This window comes from Vidua macroura, chromosome 10 (genome assembly GCF_024509145.1).
Source record: "Vidua macroura isolate BioBank_ID:100142 chromosome 10, ASM2450914v1, whole genome shotgun sequence".
Classification (NCBI taxonomy): domain Eukaryota; kingdom Metazoa; phylum Chordata; class Aves; order Passeriformes; family Viduidae; genus Vidua; species Vidua macroura.
In genome coordinates this window covers 16980738-17000726 of record NC_071580.1, presented here as the reverse complement: position 1 = coordinate 17000726, position 19989 = coordinate 16980738, and the positions used below count along the sequence as shown (strand labels likewise).

The window sequence follows — 19989 nt, the reverse complement described above, 5'->3', positions numbered from 1 at the left end:
AAGTTACATCACTGCAAGAACAGTTAAGATGTCAATTATAAGAGAAAATAAAGCAGCTGAATGAAAATAACTATTGCTACGATGGTCAGCACGTCTGTGAGGAAGATGTGGCCAACACCCACAGTGAAAAGATGAGCTATCATCCTGCACAAATGACTGATGGACATCTGGCACTTGAGCTGCCCTTCTGGGCTGGGCTGGGCGAGGTGGGAGCAGGCCAGCAGACGTACTGGTGAGGATGGTGCGCCGCTTGCACTGCTCCTCCACCCCGCCGTGCTTCTTCCCCGAGAGCGTGAACGGCGTCTCGAACACGAAGCGGTTGATGTTGTGGTGCATTTCAAAGTCAGTCTTGCGATCCTCCGCCTCCTTCTCCTCGAAGAAAGGTGTCACATAGGTCACCTGGATGTAGGCGTATTTGGGATCCAGGTCTTTGGGGTTCACCTGTGGGACAGGGGCAAACATAATAAAATTATGCTAAGTGCTATGAGCTTCCAAGGCATCCATAATATTTTTGATGTATTTATTTATTTATAGCCATACCGATGAAAACTGAGACTTCCAAATGCAATACTCAGATCATGGATAGATACAAGGGTATTTTACCAAGAGTTCCCTAAGAAGAGTGAGACCTTTGACTATAGCCATTGGCAAAAATGGATGAAAGCTAAATGAAACAGAAAACAACCTTCTTCTGCACTGCAGCAAACATCTGCCTGGTCATCTTGCACCATGCACTCAGTTCTCTCCCTTGTGCAAAATCACGTCTTTCATACCTTGTTGGAATCCTGGATGATCTTCACGTTATCTATTCCAAACTTGTCTGCATAAAGTTTCATCAGCCTTTGAGAGATCTCAGACAAGCCAGTTAATTTTGGCTCTTTATAGATATACTCTTTACCTTCCTCTTCTTCAAAAAAGCCCTGTTTAGAAAGAAACAAAAGGATACAGTGAACCTAACAGGCATGGCAAAACCTAAACAAGGTGCTTACATCAGGAATCAAAGTTGCCTGTATACCCACCAGAGCATCCAGTAGGCCACTTCCAGCACCTAAGTTAAAAGCTTACCTCTCTCCACTCCTAGCAGACATGTGCCTAGAGGTCAGTGCTTATACTGGTCTGCAATCTCCAAAGTTACCCAGGAAAAGATCCAGAGACATTTATTCACTTAAGAGACTGAGCAGCTTAAAGAGTTAAAGTGCTTTCTTGAAGATGCTGATGTGTGTGATGTGTGAAAAAACCCTCATGGATTAAAAACTAGAATGAAAAGTTCTTTAAATCTTAATAATTTGGTTCAATTAACAGCGGTTTGCTGGACACTGAGCCCAGCTGGGTTGTGTGCAGCACGTCTCCAGTGCATCCTCTGGGAGCCACATGTGCAGGCACAGGCTGGGCACTGCTGCCCATGGCCATGGTATAGGAGCACCTGGGAACCAGTCTGCATCTCCTCAGGGCAGCTGAAGAGAAACTTTGGTGGGCACCTTGAAAGGCCACATAGAATTGCAGCACTTCCTAAGACAATTAGCAAATTATTCACATTTGAAAAGAAAAATAAAAACAAAACAAAACAAAAAACAAAAAAAAAACAAAACAAAAAAAAAACAAACAAACAAAAAAAAGACACACAGACTGTGCTCCTTTGCAACAAAGGTAAAGTCTTGTTAAGGTCATTATTTAATACACTGGATGGACTTGGCAGAGCTTTAATAAAAGGATCCAACTAAAGAGCTGAACATGAATCTGTGTCAGGCTTCAGAAGAAATGCTAACCTCTGAAAATTAACAGAGCATTGCATCACCTGCAGGTGAGACACTCAACTGCCACAAGATGAACATGTACACCAGTGCTCCAGGAGAAGCTCTCCCAGCTGGGCAGAAAGCAGCAGGTGCCCCATTAACAAGGACTGCACTCACCCCAATGCCATGAGAAGCACCAGCCCCCTCCTAGGATTTCATATGCAGTTTGGTGATGGGCACCACTGCAGCTACACTCAAAGCCTTTCCTTTCACCTTAATGCAAAGTGAGCCAGAGGAAAACACCTGAAGCTGCAGGGATAGGGGGAAAGGCAGACAGAATTAATGATGTCAGACCCAAGGCCCTTTGAACTTCACATGATGTGGCTTGGATGGCTAATTCTACATTATGCCTAAGCAAACTGCCATCTGTAGAAAAACAGAGAAGCAGAAATTAATGAAGGCAAGAGATATCTCAAATCTATTCAGAAGGTACTCATGCAAAATCCAGCTTTTTTATCTGGAAGTGTGTTTCAACTTTGCCCTCTAAAATTTTTGATTAGACAAATCTTCACAAAAAATCCCGAACAGAATTAAAATAAAATAAGCAATGAATTTCATTGCTTCTTTAGTAATCCCCTCCCAAACTTTATTTCAATGGAGATTAACAAATATATGCATCTCTGGCTTCTCCTTCAGTGAGGACAAGGGGCAATAAAATTGTCTTTTAATTTGGCAAGTATCAGGAGTACTGTGGGCATTGCTGGAAACCAATAACTAACAGCTGCAACAGCAGCTCATCTGACAGCATCTTCTTCGATCTCACAGGGACCTTCTAACATTGCATGATTTTTAACAACATTATCAATTAAATTCCATAGGCATATGAAGACCTTCACAGGTAATTAGAGAAAAAAAATCTAGAGCTCCAAAGTTGACATCCTACAAACATCTGTTGAGCTGGGCAGGCAATTGACTTCCTATTGATTACACTGAGAAGATATCTACAGGATCATAATCTGGTTTCTGATCTTGTTTCCACTGAAGCAAAAATGCTTAATGTGGGAAAACCTCTTTAGTTTGATGCAATCATACTTAAACATACTACTCTGGACTGTTTCTGACAAAAGACATCTGCTTTCTGTTACTATTCAGTGTTTTCAACAAAACCCCTCATGTTTTCCAAAATGATCACATAGCAAGCTAGAATACAGTTTATGCTCTTAAACCCTGATTCTGCGTGTGTTTGCATGCTGGAACACAGTGTTTACATGTAAGTGCCAAATCTCTGCTGATGCTGCATGGCACACTGAGATGATATCTCTGTTAATCATTTGACTTAAAAAAAAATACCCGAAAACAAAAAACTAACAGATTTAGTCTTATCTCTAATACAAGAGACATCATTTAAGTACATCTTCCCTACAGTATTTCAGCTGACAAGTTACAAGCAGAAGTTAACTGTGAGCTATAAATAATCATGTCTGCCATATGCTATATGTCTGGCAAAGACTATTAAAAGTAAGATTAAATACTTTTCAGAAGCCAAATATCCTCCAATTTCAGGATTTTAAAATATTAAGCAGCCAAGGTTACATTATCGATGCATATCCCTGGATTATTTTCATCCTGGCTGGTTTGGTCCTGCAAGGACAATGCAGCCTCACAGATGAAAATTATGACAGGGAGCAGCTGATGGTGATGGAAGGCAGATGACCTCCTGAACAGCAGGTTATTGGTTTCCACTGAGCTCTGATGCTCTGAGACACAAGTTTTGACCCAGGCTTATCACTGTGGGAGTTTTGATAAGGCCCTTCCTCATCCTAACACACTTCCAGACACAGCCCTGGAGCTCACAGTACATCAGACCCTTCTCTGCCCTTTGTTGAAAGGGGCTGAGGTAAAGCCTTCTGCTTGACCTGCCAGGAACTGGCATCTAATGGTTCTTTCCCTGTCTCATCCCACAGTAAGTGTTGTGATCACTATGAAAGTCTGCCCTCCAGCTTCTCCAGCTCCTTGTACACACAGGAGAACAAACCCTCAGCTCTACCTTCACCCGACACTGCTCTGAAAAACAGGTCTTGAATGTCTTTGCTTATCAGCACAATATGAGTTCTCAGCTATTCAGTATGTTTAACAGGATGTGTTTTGGCTCCTAATTCAAGGAAGATACTGACTTCTCAAACACTCATCTATGAGTAAACTCATGCACTGGCTAGTGTGGTCACTTGGGGGTGCAATGAGCCACTGTCACCAAAGACCTTTAACAGAATGTGCAGTCCAAATCAGCAGCTGCCATGAGATCCGGCTCCCTGAGCTGGCAAATAAATCTTGCTGGTGAAAACAAATGACTCTGTCCTCCCTGAGGATCACATTAATTCAAACCATCCTTGCACAGGGTCCCTGCAGCAATGCAGCAACCAAATTTTGCCTCTGCCTTTGCATGAAGAACAGTTTTCAGGTGCAGCAGCAGATCATCTTTCTCCACTAAGAACCCCCAAAATTCTCCCTCCCAGTATTAACATTATTCTTTTGTTCTTTAATCTGCTTTCCCTGCAGCTTTTCTTTCAGTTAAGGAACAGCAGCCACATCACATCTCTCCTGCAAAGGGCAAGGAGAAAGCAGTGCCTGTTGCCTTTAGAGCCTTTAGAACCCAGTGACTGGGGGGAACAAACAGAGGAGGACACAGCTGTGACAAAGTCACACCCTTTAGAGCAAAAAGCTGTTTAAATGAAGTTGCCCTTGTGGCACTGGCACCTGGAAAGTCACTGCACTGTCACAGAGATGCTAACCCAGTTCAGCAGAAGTGCTGCAGCTAAATTACCCAGCAGGAGAGCCACTGGCTCTGGGAGAGTGCTGGCCAGAGGCTGCAAGTAGGAGAGCCCTGTTTTGCCCTGTGCTGCTCCCATTTTGAGGAAGGCTAGGCATAAGGAAAATTCTGCCCTTCCTCCTTGCATTTGGCAAGTTCAGCTTTGCTAATCCGTCCAGAGAGCCAGGACCTGCCATTCCCCTCTGAATTCCCATTTGCTTGCTCCTACAAGGGACTGACAGGACCTTGGCCATGGCCACAGCCTGCCCAGAGTGCTCCAGTGGCCATTGCCATGGACCTCAGACTGACACAGCAGCCCTTCACTTGGGAGCTGCTGTGCAGGCCAGGAAAGCAGGCTTGCATTCAAACAGCATTAATGCTACCCCAAGACTTGCAACAGAGGAAGAGGGGCTCCAATCCCACTCCCAGTGAAGTTGGGAGGAACTTCCACTGAGATGAGATGGAGCAGCATCGGGGCCCACAGTGCACACACAACATGATGACAGGTACAGCTCGGTAATTCAGGTAACTGAACAAACAAAAGTTAGTTTGCAGGATGCAACAATGAATGCAGCAACATTATTTCGTCTGCCATGAACCGAAGAATCAAGAGCACAGGAAAATTAATGTTAAGTAACAGTAGAGGGAAGGATGAAGGATGTGTGAGGAGAATTAAACAAAACATGCAACAGAACTAGACTTACCACAGCCTTGAATAAGATCAAAAGGAGAAAAGAGCAAATTTCTGCATTAAAATCTAATTAGCAAACAGAATGATTCATATCAATCTGTTGTTTACACACTTTATATTTTAGAGCACAGGAAAAATTATGCTTGCCAAAACCAGGACTAAAAGGAACATGCTGGATTGCTACACTGGTTTGTGGTGGAAGAAAGCACAAAATAATGCTTCAAGGGTGCTGAAGCACAGCAGAGGGAATAATGCTATTCTACAGTACATTGCACAGAACCAGAGGTAGCCTGGAAGCAGAAGGCAGAGTCAGTGAAAAACACAACAAAGCATCTACTGCATACTGCTCTGCTTTAAGACCTATTAGAGGAGAGTTCCATATATCAAAGATGCCTTATCTGGTTCTATTTATGCTGTAGTTTGAAAAAACCTGCCCTGCCTCAGTCTCAGCTTTGCTTTATGAAGTCAAGTACTAAAGCTGACACAGAAGTCTGGTCTCTAATACACCACTAAATCCACAGCAGTGGTTTACACAGAGGCAACTGAGTGCTCCCTCCTGACTAAAATCCTGCTGGGAGTCTGACCCATGAGGCAGCTTTTACCCTGTGATTCACTGCCAAGTGCTTCCCTGAACTGTATCACAAACAGGTCTGAAATCTCTGACTGGAGACAAAAGAGCCCAAGCTCACTTACCTGCCCATAAAATGCCACCCTGTAATATCTCCCAAAGAGACGTTTCTCAGAGTTCACCACTTCTGCAACCTTCAGGTAGGAGCGGTGGATGTCGTAGTACAGGTCAGACAGTTTCTGCATGGACAAACAGACAGAGGGAGGGGGGTGAGGGCAGGTGAGGGCATGCCAGCCCCTTGGGAAATGCCACCACAGCTCTGCACAGCCACAGCTTGCCTTAACTGGGTTCCCAAACCTTTGCAAAGATGGCTGGAATAGTTTAACCTGTTAGCAGTCACTAAAGATTCATTGCAAGGTGTCTGTCATCTTCTGAGGAGTTTTGTGGCAGTGGAGCCTTTGTGTACAGGGTCACAGAGAATCATCCCCCATCAGACAGTGCTGCTGACCTAGTAAGGGGTCAGAGAACCCAAGTGCTGTTTGTGCAGGTGAGAACAAGGTGCCAACACCTCCAATCAGCTCCCAACCCCACTCAAAGATGTGCTTCCCACAGTTACCACTAAACAGCACTTTCTCAGGATAGTGAACCAAAATTTCAGGTAAGTTAACATCTGAGGATCTGCTTCCTTAGCATACAGCTTATTGCTACCTACCACTTTGTGTCTCTTTCAATTTAAACCAAGAAAAATCAGTAAATGTGATTATCATCTGGCTATCCACAACCAGATGATTTATATAAATAAGAAACTAGGAAACCCTGAAATTGTGAAGAAATCACACCATTTATGAGCATTTTATGAACTTAAATACAATGCAAATGTGCTCTTGGTTTAAAACCCACGTAAAAAATCATATCCACTGGCTAAGACAAGAGGTTTGTTTGAAATCTTTTTACAGATGCTGAAAAGAGGCAGAGAAGACACCAATGTTTTTTATTTTTTCATAGCACAAAATATTAAAAGGAGAAATTAGAGACAGGAAGAAAGAAAACACTCCTTTTAAAGAAAGCACATTTTTTCCCCTATAAATTTTGATCTTCGCTGTTATCTTAGGATAATTAAAAAGACACAAACCAAACACCCACTTACTTTAAAGTCCCTCTGCTTTTCAAAAACAGCAATGATAGGCTTGTTAACCTCAGCAATAAGCTCGTATCTCTCAGACTTCCAGAGGTACTCAACACACAACTCCAGCTGTTCCACGAGAATATTCTGCAATTTCACAAATGCAAATAGTTCAGTGACTTGACAGCTGGTGGCATTTAATTAATAACAATGCAGCAAAAGCACATACCCACTATTTCATTTTTATTCTGGAACTTCCATATTAAGGTTTATTGCAATTGCACAATGTTTAATCACATATTGGTGACCTAACTCTTCTTTAGACAAAAAACCCTGAAATAATAGTAACATGAAAATACTTGAATAGTTGACATCTCATGCAGAAGAATGGGTTTGCTTCATGGGCTTCTCCCTGCCCTGACTTTCAGCTCTGGTATTTTATGTTCTCCTTAGCTAAACACCACTGCAACAGCTGTGACATTTCACTCAAAAGCTGAGTGCCTTTTAACATTGCCTGAGTACACTCACTCTAATCTGCTGTAACATGCACAGGATTCTACTAGAAATGACATTCTGTTAATACAGAACAGGTATACAAATGTTAACATTGCTGACCTCATTATAGGGAGTATCTTGCATCCCAGAGTCTTCCTTCATAGCACCTTCTTCTTTAATGTTGGGGGTAATGCTCAGAAAAGCAGGCCATCCCATGGAAAATAAGCCTTGAAATGCAAGTCATAATTAATGACTGAACAACCAGATACTTCAAGAAGTTACTAGATGCCATTAAAACAGAGCTGATGAGTTCATTTCTTTCACAGCCCAAGTAATGAGAAACACAAATGGAGCTGATGGAATTTATAAGACTATTCCACATTTTCCTCAATTATATACATTCACTTCTCTAGGCAAAAGGGAATGCCAGCATTTTCCTGATGGAGTGTTATTCCTCTCTTTGGCCTTTTGGTTCCTGAGCTCTGAGTGCTGGCAGCCCTTGCAAAGCTTCACATGCAACACTCCTCTGTGCACAGGAATGACCCTGGCAGGCTGAGGTGACACAATTCACACCTGGGGAACCTGCAGGTTTCCCCCCCCTGTCAGGTGTCCTGGGGGCACAGTCCCCAGGACTGCACAGCCCAGGGGAGGTGGCCCCAGGGCACGCTGTGCCCATGCTGGGCTTGAGGCCATGCTGTGGCTTTCCTGTCCTGCCCTGGGTCAGCAGTGCTGCCAGGGCCCCAGCCAAGGGACTCCCTTGCAGAAAGCTCTGGCTGGTGGCAGCAGCCGTGGATGGAAAGGCTCATAAGGAATAAAACTGAACTTAAATTGAGTATTTGCTAAGCTGAGGCCTTAGTGCCATGGTTGCAGCAGAAACAACTTGCACAGGCATCACACTTTACACATCAGGAAAGGTTTGCCCTGCAAGGATTTTCCTACTGCCCTGGAGTGGAGAAGGTAAAGCTGCCAGGGGAGGTGACAAACTCCTGGCAAGGTCCCTGTTTAATTTGACAGTAGGAAAATGCTACTATGGGTCAATTAGAAAAGCTAACCCATGGACACTGTGATGGGAGCCTCCATTCTCTCAAGTTTTGAAAACTGTCTAAACACAGGTTTAAATCAACCAAGTTCTTCACTCCAGCTACTATAATCTTTATTCAGGCAAAATCTTTTACCACTACTGAACTGTCTCACAACTACGGCTCTTCACAGAAAGCTTCCTTCTAAAAGCATGCATTTTTTCATCTTGCCCACAGAAACTTCCAAATGTATTGAAGGACTATAGTCTTTCCATGTTTTCTCTTTACCAGATATTTGCCCTTGACCCTGGAAATTGCTCTTTGTGGAAATTGCTAACATATCTCATGCTGAAAATTACTATGAAATACAGATTTCATAAACTAAATAACCATTGGCATAGAAGCATTAAAAAATATAAGCCTGCACTTTATTTTTAGGTAAGTATCATAGATTAAAAAAAACCCCTTTATCTATACTAAGTTACATGTGGCTAACCAGATACTAATTCCATCCCCTGCCCTCCCAGCTTTGGATAGCCAAGGAATTGGACATGGATTTGCATGCTAAACACCAATTGACCCAGGAGGGATTTTCCTGCTGCAAAAGCCCATAACCAGAGACATTCTGAGCAATCCACCAAACCATCCAAAGAGCATCAGGAAAGGAACTCATGACGTTTCCGACATTGCTTTCTGTAACAGCCTTCAACATGCACTAGAAACAGTTTTGATTTGTTTGATATTTTTCCAGATCAGTTGGAAAACAGCAGTTTGATCTCCTAATCATGTTATTTGACCCACAAACAGGCACGGTTAGAGCACTCACTTCCTCCATTGTGAGTTGTTAGTAACACATTACTATCAGAGACTTGAGCATCTTCCAGGAGCATACGTGAGGTACAAATCTTTTCCATTTTCCAGTAACCTATGATATTGTAAGATGGTATTAGTATACTGCTACTGGTATGTGTTAATACATGCATATTTAATAACAACAGACTGACAAGTGAAGCATTCTCTATTAGCACTAGCTTGCTAAACATTTAATTAAACCTCTTTACACAAAACACACTTTCACCGTTCCAGTCTAAGACTAGCATTTATGATATATTTTAAAAATAAAACATTTGGGAAGGATTCAAGCTGCTTTAAGAATACTTTACATATAAGGAAGGAAATAGGGATAGCCAAAAATGATTTTGAACAATAATATTTACAGATATACAGTTGGTTTTGGATATGTTGATCTTACCTTTTCTCTTCAGGTACTCTGCAATGAGAGCAGCAATATGAATATAGCACATAGCAGCCTGTAACAAGAGACCAACACACATGGATATGTTAAAGTACCCTGAATTACAGCATACACTTTCAGCACTGCCAAATCATGAGGCAGAAAAGGGAAGACAAAAATAATCTAAGAAAATGAAGGATTAAATTATGGAATTCTCCTCAAGTGTAAATTTCCCGAGGTGTCTTATGTAAATGCATAGATTTTCTCAAGAAAACCAATTAAGATGACTTCGTAAATAAGGTATCCCTGAGTTATGCAGTGGAATTTTGCATCACCCATTTAGTCTTTCATGAACATGACAACACGTTATAAACAGAACTCCTCTCCTAGGCCATAGTGGGGGAGAAGAAAATCCTTTCTGTGAGTTACTCGCTGCTCATAACCTCCTCTACGCCACAGCTACTGTTCCTGTTAGGGGTAGGCAGTAGAGGTGCCAAAGTGACACTGCCCTCAGCTTCCCTGTCAGACAGTTTCACGTCTTGCTCCAGCACGTATCAGGTACTCAAGATCAGGCAAGCTGGGATGAGCATATCACATCTCCAGGTGTTTTCAAACATCTACTCCTCTGATTTCACATATATGAGAGAGCCTGTACGATTCTCTTAACTCACTGCTGCTGTCAGTGTTCCAAAGCCTTTTTCATCAGAACAGCTCAGCCTAAAGACAAACTGATTTCCTGTTCATTTCATTACCTTACCTCTGATAAATCTCCATTTCTTGCATGAATCTTGGCCATGCTTTCGAGCCACGTCCTGCGTAGCTCAGGTGTGCTGGCATAGGAATTTGCTAGGCTGTACTGCAGATCCACCAGCATCTCAGGGTCCTTCTCATGCTCCTTCATCTGAGCTGTGGCCATCAAAACCGTCCTGATGCGCTTGGTCAGATCCTTCACCTCTGCTGGGAAATTAACGTTCTTTGGGAAAGATAAGCAATGCATCACTGAAACCATCCAGGGAGCCCCATGCTGCACCCCCAAACAAGCTAATGTTCTGCTCAGAGAGAACCTCCACCCCTTCCCTAGCTGGGCAGGCTTCGGAGCAGTCACAGTTCCAGAGCATGCACACATTGCACACAAACCCTGGGTGTTTTTTCCTGATGGCTCACAGCACTACAAGATGGCCCAAGTCAGTTCCACTGCCCATGTGCAACAGCCCTGCTGAAGTCAGGGAACTGGAACAGGTGGTCCTCAATTGCTTACTGGGTCCAGAACTGGATCCTTGCACACTTTCCTCTGAGCAACAGCACCGTGTGCTATAGATAGCCCTGCTTAACTACACTCCCAGCATGTTTCACCATGGGAATAAAGCACAAGTCTGGCTCTTGACCTTCTCATACTGTGCTAGATTAAAACAGAGTCCTTATATTACTCACACCAGCTGTTCTCAAGATACTTAGCTCAGCTCTTCAATTTTTCTTTTTCAGATAAGCAGTGAAATATATTTGTTTCCAGACTTATTTCCATCCTTTGTTTTCTTTAAAAGTAAAACATTCAGAAAAAGTAAATGAAATTAAATACTCCCTCCTCTATGTCATACAGAGATAAGCAAGTCACAGAAGCAGTGTGACTGTCTGCAGTGCTATGAAATTAAAGCTGGACTTCAAAAACAAATAGGATTGTAATGACATATTATTACTTCTGCTAACTATCTACCACCAAATTGCTTAAGCTAACTTTATTATTAATCTCAGTGGAGATACCCTAAAGTCACCTTCAGAGAAGAACAACACCTCCAAAGTATAAAACTGAAAATGCACATAGACACATGTTTGGACAAGAATTGTAAAAATTGAAAACCAGAATATTTTTTCAACAATTTTTATATAGACAATAACTATAATAGCAGTGGTAACTTGTCTAAGAGCCAAGTATACCTTCAGTGATTTAGCAAGGTCTTACAAAACACAACTATTGTGCCTGTTCCTGCTACACATTTACTGAACAGAGGAAAGGCAGCACTTGTAGAGTAGAAATTGCTTGCTAACTGCAATTGTGTTCCATTAGTCCCAACGTATGACCTATGACACGAGGGAAATGAACAAAATAAGCAATAAATAACAAATAATACAATTTTCAAATAAAAATATTTTTGTTTAAATATTATTTTCAGTTATTAAGCTTCTGAGTCACAAACACCTTCATGAACTTCAGATTGCCTGAGAAAGGCACACTGTGAATGCATAAATCACTGGCTAATAGAGCCAGCAATTTTATTTACTGAAACACTTGCTCCTGTGAAATTGTTGACCTTTCACAAGAGGTAGTGATTGACAAAAAATGTTTCTTACTTTCATCTGCTTGTCTCCATTAGCAAAATTATTTATAATTGCGAGTGAATGTTGAAATCGAGGTCCACCAATCCCCGCATCCGCTATCAGCTGGCTCACTGCCTTGATGAGCTGCACAGGGAGCAAACACAGGATGCAATTAGCAAAGAAATCAGTTTCAGAAGAGTTTTTAACCCCTATTTTAGTATGACTTGATGTACTTGTAATTTCATACAGTGAAATTTCATACCTGTCCTATGAAGGTAATATGTACAAAGGCAAGGACTGTGAGTAATCTTTCAAAAGTTTGTAGCTGCTTACGCTTTGCAGTATAAATATGTTATTAATGGACTTTACATGTCTGTTCCTGTACTGTCAGATTCTGTTTAGTTCCTTCATCAGCTGTGTTCTAACTGCTGTAAGCAACATGTGAGTCAAGAATAGCCATTAATCTGGCAATGCAGATACGTTCACAGCTGTTGTCTCTCCCTGGAACAGAGCTGAGCAGCCCAAGAACAGCAGAGAATCCAATCCAGCTTCAGACTTGGCAGGAAAATCGAGCTGCCACAGAGAACTGCCTGTCTGAGGACTGCAAAAGGATTGCCTTGCTTCAATGCATTAAAAAAAATTATAAAAAACGAATGCATATCAGTTAAATATTGATCTCACACTTCACTTACCTGTAGATGGGACCTGACTATTGATTTCTGCTTGTTAAATTCAAAGTTCTTCCTCATGAAAAAATAAAGAAGAGCAGATGCTTCTGTCTGAGTTGAACGTGACCTATGGTTACAGCACTTCAGGATTTCATAGCAGAGGGAACCACAGAGATCTGCTTGTCCTTGGAAGAATGCTGATGGGAACTATTGAAAAAAATGTATGAACATGTTCAGTACTACTCTCAGGTCTCGGTGCAGTTATTCTGAGTTAACAGGTTTTTTTAACCTTTCAGTAACTCTCCCACAGTTATTCATACCAGGGTTTAAACTAAACATAATTCCACATGCAAATTAAGATTAATTAAGAACTGTACTCAGATTTTCCTACAAACACTGTATGCCATCAAACTGGCCTCTAGGAAGCCCAGACAGCAGGTGGCACACAGCAAGCCCAGCAGCAAGGAATCTGCCAGGAATGCACGACAGCTAAGCAGGAAAAGCAGGGGGAGCTCTGCACGGTTACAAAAGCTGTTCAGCAGAAGGAAAATACTTTGAGTAGCAAGGTCAGTGAACTTCCAGAGGTCAAGGGTTTGAAGAGCAGGAGACAACAGAGAAGGGCTCCCCAAACCATACCCACTGTTATCAGCAGGGTGAATGTAACAGAAGACTGAGGGAGGGGAGGTGGAAATGTATAAATGGGCTATAGATCTCAATTACTGTCTGAGGGGTTCTGCTGCAGGAACCACAACAAATCCCTGCTGCCACAGAACCATGAAGGGAGAATTCAATCCCAAAAGCTACAGCATAAATGAGAAGGGCAATTCTGGATATTTATTCATTCTCCCCACTGCATGGAGTCCTTCCATTTCCAGCTGTCTGGGATGTCATTTAAAGCTGTCTGTGGACGGTTTACCTCCTATTTACCCCACCTCCTCCAGCTACACTACTGGGGGAAGCATGATTTCCTCCTTCTTTCCCCTGAGATAACAACCAGAGGGAAGCCACGTGCTGTAAACTCAGCTACATTCTTGTGTTTCATAGAAACACTTAGGAACCAAGGCCAGCCTTGCTTATTGTCACTTCCCCAGAGCAATTGCTATGTGAGTTCTACATTCTGGCTGGTTTTCAGAGGATCTCATCTAGCTCTGTGACTTGGAAATTGTGCAGCCTTTGCAGCTGGCACTAAGTGCCTAATTGACCGCGACAATTTACACAAGTGCAATGCAAGCAAAGAAACAGTTTGGCACATAACCATACTGTTTCCTGTGTTTAAAATTAGGTTTTTGTAAAACTGTATTAGTGTGGATGAACTTCTGGTGAAGTGTATGTAATACTCTCCTGCTGGTTCCTCTGGGGACAGTAGTAACCATTCCCTGGTGGATTCTGCAAACCAGGTATCTGCCACGAAGACCATGGACCTCTAGACTTTCAAGCTTTCTTCCATAGGTGGTAAAAGCAGGAAAGTCAATGGATACATCACAGAGCTGGACATCACGCATCTACTTACATTAAAGCTTTCCCCTTCTTAGGAAATTTTTCAATTTCAAACAGAACTGTTTTTCAGACATTGTGAACTTCTTACTTTTAATCAGCAATAAATCAGACCATCTTTGTCAGGAATAAGTATTAACAGAGTAAGTTCAGAACTCTTGCCAAGTGTCCAATTGTCCCCAAACTGTACTTGCTGTAACATATTGCTAGGCATGACTAACAGAATAAACCCAGAGTTACCTTGCCTACAAACAGCCGTAAAGCAGCAAAGACGTGTTTGAGAGCTGCTGCTGACTGGTTGATTTGCAAAAAGAGCATGTGCGTGTCAAAGACTTTCTTCATCAACACATTCTGGCAATCAGATTGTTGGAGCTGCCTCTGGAAAGTTCACAGACAAGAGAGGACATTGTGGTTATTGAAGTGAATCAACAGGAGAAGGATCTGCTGGGCATTCCCTCAGAGTGCTCCTAGAGAGATGCTTTTTTCAATGTAAAATTTCTGCAGATGACGCTTTCCCAGCCTGCTGCAGACTCTTGCAGTTTTTCAAGAAAAGCACTTTGCCATGCCTGTACTACTCATGGATTGTATACAATGTATTTAAGGGTTAAGGTGACAGAGAGGGAGCACTAAATGTGAAAGGAGCTGTTTGCTGTATTGTGGCTGTGAGATTTCAGCAAGTTGTCTGGGCTTGCTGAAGCAATCGGAGCAATTTTTAAGGAGGCAGAAGATTCACCTGCTGACTTGCAGACATAGAGATAATAAGCAGTTTGGAAATCTGTTGTTGAAAATCACTGACATCTAGTGGGATAAGCATGATTCAGAAAAGGTGATGTAATACTAGATGCAAAACACTTCCAAGCAGAGCAGGGTTGTTCACAGCTCTGGATATGTAGGATGATATTCTTCCACCTCTTTCTATTCAGTTTGGGTACTATGAACCAATGCCCTCCTAAAAGACCTTCACTGAGGATGGGCATGCCTTATTTCCCTATTCTGCTGTCGGACATTTCAGGTTTTCTGTGTGCCTGCTCCCCCAGGCCTTCCCTTCACCCCATATCCCACCAGTTAAGGCAGAAAAGAAAACCAGCAAAACATACCTGGTGATTCAGAGTGTAAAGACACAACAGGTCAAGAATTGTGAGGGAAACTTCTGTAGCAATGTTTGCCTCTGTGTCTACATACTGTATGATGTCTGTTTCATTGGAAGTGCCTGCAGCAAGAAAGATTAAAACCAATCTTCTGAGTGTCATTAAAGATGATTTAATTCTGCAATCTGGTCCTTAAGTCTCATCACAGCAGAGATGGTATCCTAACTACTTTTAACCAAAGTGGTATTTTGAAGAAAACTGCTCATAGGAGATGAAAGGGGAGGAAATTTGAGTCAAATCTCACTAGCTGCACCAGTAATGTGAGTACATCCTCTCACTGTTTGTGCTCGTCCTCAAAGGAGGGAAGAAACCTAATTGGGAAGTGGGATAGATGACTCCAATCTCATAATTTTAAGAGCCTCTGGTCAAGAAAAGGTCTGTATAGAGCCTGATCTAAATCCCAGAGAATTCCAGACGGAAGTAAATAATTTCTGTACTTACTTGCAGTGCTACTGTCTATCATCTGCAAGAGTTTGGGGTTAGAAAGTGCATTTTTGCCCCGGATTAATGGTAATGTTTGAGATCTGTGGTGCTTGTGGCCATCGTGACTTGAAGTAGAATGCATCCTGCAATTGAAAGATACCATTAAAAACAGAATAAACTACTGTGCCTATTCAGAATTTTCCATGTCAGTTCCATACAGTGCTTCTCAATGGCTGAATTAAACAAAATTAAGCAAAATTCTTCAGAGAAACAAAAATGAAGTCAGGGAGGTGGACAAAACAAACACGTGCTGTGATTTCTTGAAATCACAGGGGACAAAACTTCCATTAAGCACTGAAAAAAAAGCATCAGCTTTTTCAGGCTGATGTTTAGAAAACTGTCTTTGGGTGAAGAAAAACTGAGGTAAGTTCTGTTAACTCAGAATATAAGAAAAATATGTCCTGTTTAAGAAAGAAATAATACAGTTTCTATGAGGTGAAAGAAATGATGATAAACTGACAATGACAGTAAAAATACATATGTGCATATTCATGCGTTCTTTTAATCCTCTTTGATGCTGACAAACACATCATTAATTTATAATGAGAAGCTTAGAACTAAAATACCAATGATTATTATAATTTTTGAATGTATTTTATATTTGTAACTAGTGTAGAATTCAGGAACATTTAACATCTCAAAATTCAGGTAACTTTTTAAAACGCACTTCCTGTTTATTTATTTAAAAAATGTAATTTCATAAATTTACATGATTAAAATTATTCTAGGACAGAATTACTCCCTGAACACATCACTCTAACCAACAGCTTGTAAGTCAAGCCAGAGAGACTCAACTTTTTTACAGTTCAAAGCTCTGGGGCCTCTGAAATTTGTTACATATTTTGTCAGCCTCTTTTCAGTTAAAGCTGTGACAGAGTACAAGTTCTGGAGGATGAGAGCCCAGGCTGGGGGTTTATAGAGTTAGGAATTCAATGTACCATGATGGAATATATATAGAGTTAGGAATTCAATGTACCATTGTGAGAGCAGCCCTGATGCCTGGCCAGAGGAGTTCGAACCTTTCAGAGTTCCATTATTCTGGGTGGCCTGGACAAACTTAAAAGCAGCTGCAATTTTCCTGTTAAGAGAAAGAGAAAATAAGTGTTGATCTGTTATGAAATGTGACATTGATTTTGCCATGTCGCTAAAGAGTAAATGCAGGCCGGACTAAACCTGGTGCGAAGCAAGAACTGGTTCATCTGGTGACCTTTAATTTTGACACTGCATGACATATAGACAAGTTCACAGCAGTAATATAAAATTAAAAATGAAACATCAGCTGAGACAAAGCGTGCATTCCACATTTCACAGCTGAACATGATGTCACATTCAGGGAGGCAGAAGATTTTTTTTTTTTATTGCTGTGAAACAATTATCTATGCCTATTAAAACAAATCTTTCCATGACATGGATGGAAATACAGTGTTCAAAGTTCCCTTGTTTGGCGTATGCACAGAAAGGTAGTCAAGAATGGCCCCAGTATTTTGGGTTATAAATGCAATAATGGTTATCACATCATGCAATTCATCCTTTATAGCAGATATGTACTCGGATATGCAGAACATCACAATATTATCATTTGCATAAAAGAAAAATTGAAGCATACATTGGTTTCCGTTCCACAAAGAGATTCTTTCAAGAGAAAATTGATGGATACACTGTTAATCTCATTTAAGTCTAACAAATGCTGTAATATCTAAATACTGCAACACAGAGTCTGTAACTACAGAATTACCTGACAATATTGCGTTTCCCTAGATATCTGAAGTTTTGCAGGCAAACCCTGAAAGATAAAACAACACATTTTACACCTATCAATGGCTTTGTGCCTATGAAAAAAATGCTGAATCTTAGTGCCTCAATGAGACCTATGGCATATGCACCGGCTAGTACGCAAAAGGAATAGAATGCAGCAGTTCCCAGCCTAGGGATACACGAGGTGTGGTACACTTTGCACGCCCATGTCTTTCTCTACAGTTGAAAATTCCTGCCTGGTGAGATGGCAAAGGCAAAAACCTGGCTGCAAAAGCATTGCTGCATCACAGCTGAAGGTAAATAAATCACATTTCAGCTACAAGATGGTGAGGAAATTCCAAAACCAGCTACCTGCTGGATTCTGCAGTCATACATAGATTGGATCGAGCAAACCACCCCGGGGATGTGAAAAGCAGGTCATCCTAAATTATGTGACTTTTATTATGGCAGGGAAGTTTTGAGGAGCTAATACATTTCTCAAGGGAAGAACAGAATCTCAACACCAAATGGGAAACTAATATGAAAATCTCTTTTAAGAGGAAGACCCAAAGCATTATAACCCTTTTTCATTGAAATTACAACATACTGGAGGATATGCATCTTATTAATAATGTCTCATTATGACTTTGGAAGACTATAGCAAAATAATTTAAGATACAAGAGCTATCTCAGACTATTCCAATAGGTGGACAAACCCAAAGAGGAATTGTTTGCAGCCAGCACTTTAGAATATTCAACACAAAAATCAAACAACCACAAAGTAAACTTACTCTAAAATGCTGAAAAAGTCTGTTATTTCTGAGAAGGGTGCTCGCAACCAGTAGGAAATCAGTGCATCTAAGGGGAGATATTAAAATATATTATGTATCCATTATAGGGAATTAAACTTAGCCCAAAGCCTGTAAAAGACACTGATAATTATTCTAATTTAATGTTCACTTGGATTCAGTATTCACAGTATTTTACAGCAACATAAATTATGTAGTGAGTGCAGTTTTTACCTTCCGAAATGGTTTTCATAATGTGAAGGAAGCACATAAGAAGGCTTCTAGTTTCAGCTTGATCCAGCTTGTCAAAACGAAGAGTTGACCCAATCAAAGACAAAGGTCTCATGATCTGTTGAGGTGACAGCAAAGGGCCTCATTAAGCACAGTGATGGACTCCCACCTCTAGCAAGCGTTTTCAACATTTGCACATGTACCTTTTCACACGTGTCAGTTCTGTCACTGTTTTTTTCATTGGTACTTGGGTTAGATTCAAGACTTGCTAAGGAAGCTCTGGAGTCAGCATGGTTTGCTGCAGAGATAGCTATTGATGAAAAGGCTGTAAATGAAAGTCACAGCAAACATGCTAAACTAAAACATTTATGGATACAAAAAACCAACAAAAAAAATGGAGAACTTAAAATGTGTCACATGCTGGATTGAGACAAGTGCTTTGAACTTCCAACAGCAAAGCTATTGATGGGTATGTTTAGTACTGAAAACATGCAACAAGTTGAAGTACAATGATTCAGTTTGCCATTTTTTATGGCATTAAAATGGCCTGTTGCATTCAGTAAGAACTGACCTAAAGACATAAAAATCAGTGGAAAGATGCCTGAATTCATTTCCCTGAAGTCTGAAATGGGGTTTGGAGGTAGTGAACAAAATAAGTTGTATTTCTACTCTTCTGTTAAGCCTGGAAAAACTATGAATATTTGCTTCATATGAGGCAAATGCAATATGAGACATCAGGAGTTTTCAGGAGAAACCTTGGAACTATTTTTAAGTCAGGCAGAGACCACAAGAATGAACTCAGGCAAAGGGATTTCTTAGAGCCTGAATACTGGCATCATTCCAAAGCAGGACAGTAAATGAAGCAGTGGAAGTAGAACAGCTTCACAAGAGAAAGTCAATCCAAAGACACCCAAAGGGAAGAGAAACATTGCATACCATGTTTCCCTGGATATGGTATAAAAGAAGTTAATGATACCCTCCATGAATTCTAAGCAGAAAGCACAATGGATTGAGATACACACAAATCTGCCTATGTGTCTGTTCAGTCTGCCATGTGTACCTGCAATAGAGTTCAGAACATCTTTGGAAAAGGAGGTGTCCACAGAGTTTGCATGTTTCATTGCTGTCTGGCTCTGAAACCCACCAGTTGTGCTCAGGTCATCCCTGGATCCCTGTATTGGAAAGAAACAGAACCAGCTCCAGTACTCCATGTCATTATCCATAACTGGGATAATGACAGCACACCCAGGAGGCTTTTCTAAGACTCTGAGTTTGAGAACCTACTTCCAGTTGTTTTGACATGACAGCCATAAAGGATCAAGGCTTGCCATAATGTGCTGAAAAGTTGCCTGCCATATGAGACTCTCTCACAGTGGAAGCAGTAAAGGACTGGTCTAACTAGTGTTTGTTCCTGAAACATCAACACAGCACTGGGAAAGGAACATTAATTGTCATTAGCAA

General features: G+C 41.3%; 1 protein-coding gene across 3 annotated transcripts in view; it reads right to left on the bottom strand.

Annotated features, from left to right (window-relative positions):
* The window catches only part of DOCK10 (dedicator of cytokinesis 10), a 146554-nt gene that overhangs the window by 7776 nt on the left and 118789 nt on the right, over positions 1 to 19989 (bottom strand). Inside the window, exons 34-52 of one of the 3 annotated variants that reach the window (XM_053986205.1) lie at positions 19589 to 19700; positions 18732 to 18853; positions 18532 to 18646; positions 18301 to 18367; positions 17511 to 17558; positions 16752 to 16853; positions 15734 to 15858; positions 15242 to 15354; positions 14385 to 14522; positions 12675 to 12857; positions 12016 to 12126; positions 10427 to 10642; positions 9688 to 9745; positions 9262 to 9360; positions 7537 to 7643; positions 6946 to 7068; positions 5924 to 6037; positions 774 to 920; positions 231 to 441 (exon numbers count right to left, since the gene is read on the bottom strand). In XM_053986205.1, coding sequence (XP_053842180.1) covers positions 231 to 441; positions 774 to 920; positions 5924 to 6037; positions 6946 to 7068; positions 7537 to 7643; positions 9262 to 9360; positions 9688 to 9745; positions 10427 to 10642; positions 12016 to 12126; positions 12675 to 12857; positions 14385 to 14522; positions 15242 to 15354; positions 15734 to 15858; positions 16752 to 16853; positions 17511 to 17558; positions 18301 to 18367; positions 18532 to 18646; positions 18732 to 18853; positions 19589 to 19700 — 2311 coding nt within the window. The remainder of the gene's footprint in view (positions 1 to 230; positions 442 to 773; positions 921 to 5923; positions 6038 to 6945; positions 7069 to 7536; positions 7644 to 9261; positions 9361 to 9687; positions 9746 to 10426; positions 10643 to 12015; positions 12127 to 12674; positions 12858 to 14384; positions 14523 to 15241; positions 15355 to 15733; positions 15859 to 16751; positions 16854 to 17510; positions 17559 to 18300; positions 18368 to 18531; positions 18647 to 18731; positions 18854 to 19588; positions 19701 to 19989) is intronic. The other 2 variants (XM_053986203.1, XM_053986204.1) reach the window with 2 other exon arrangements.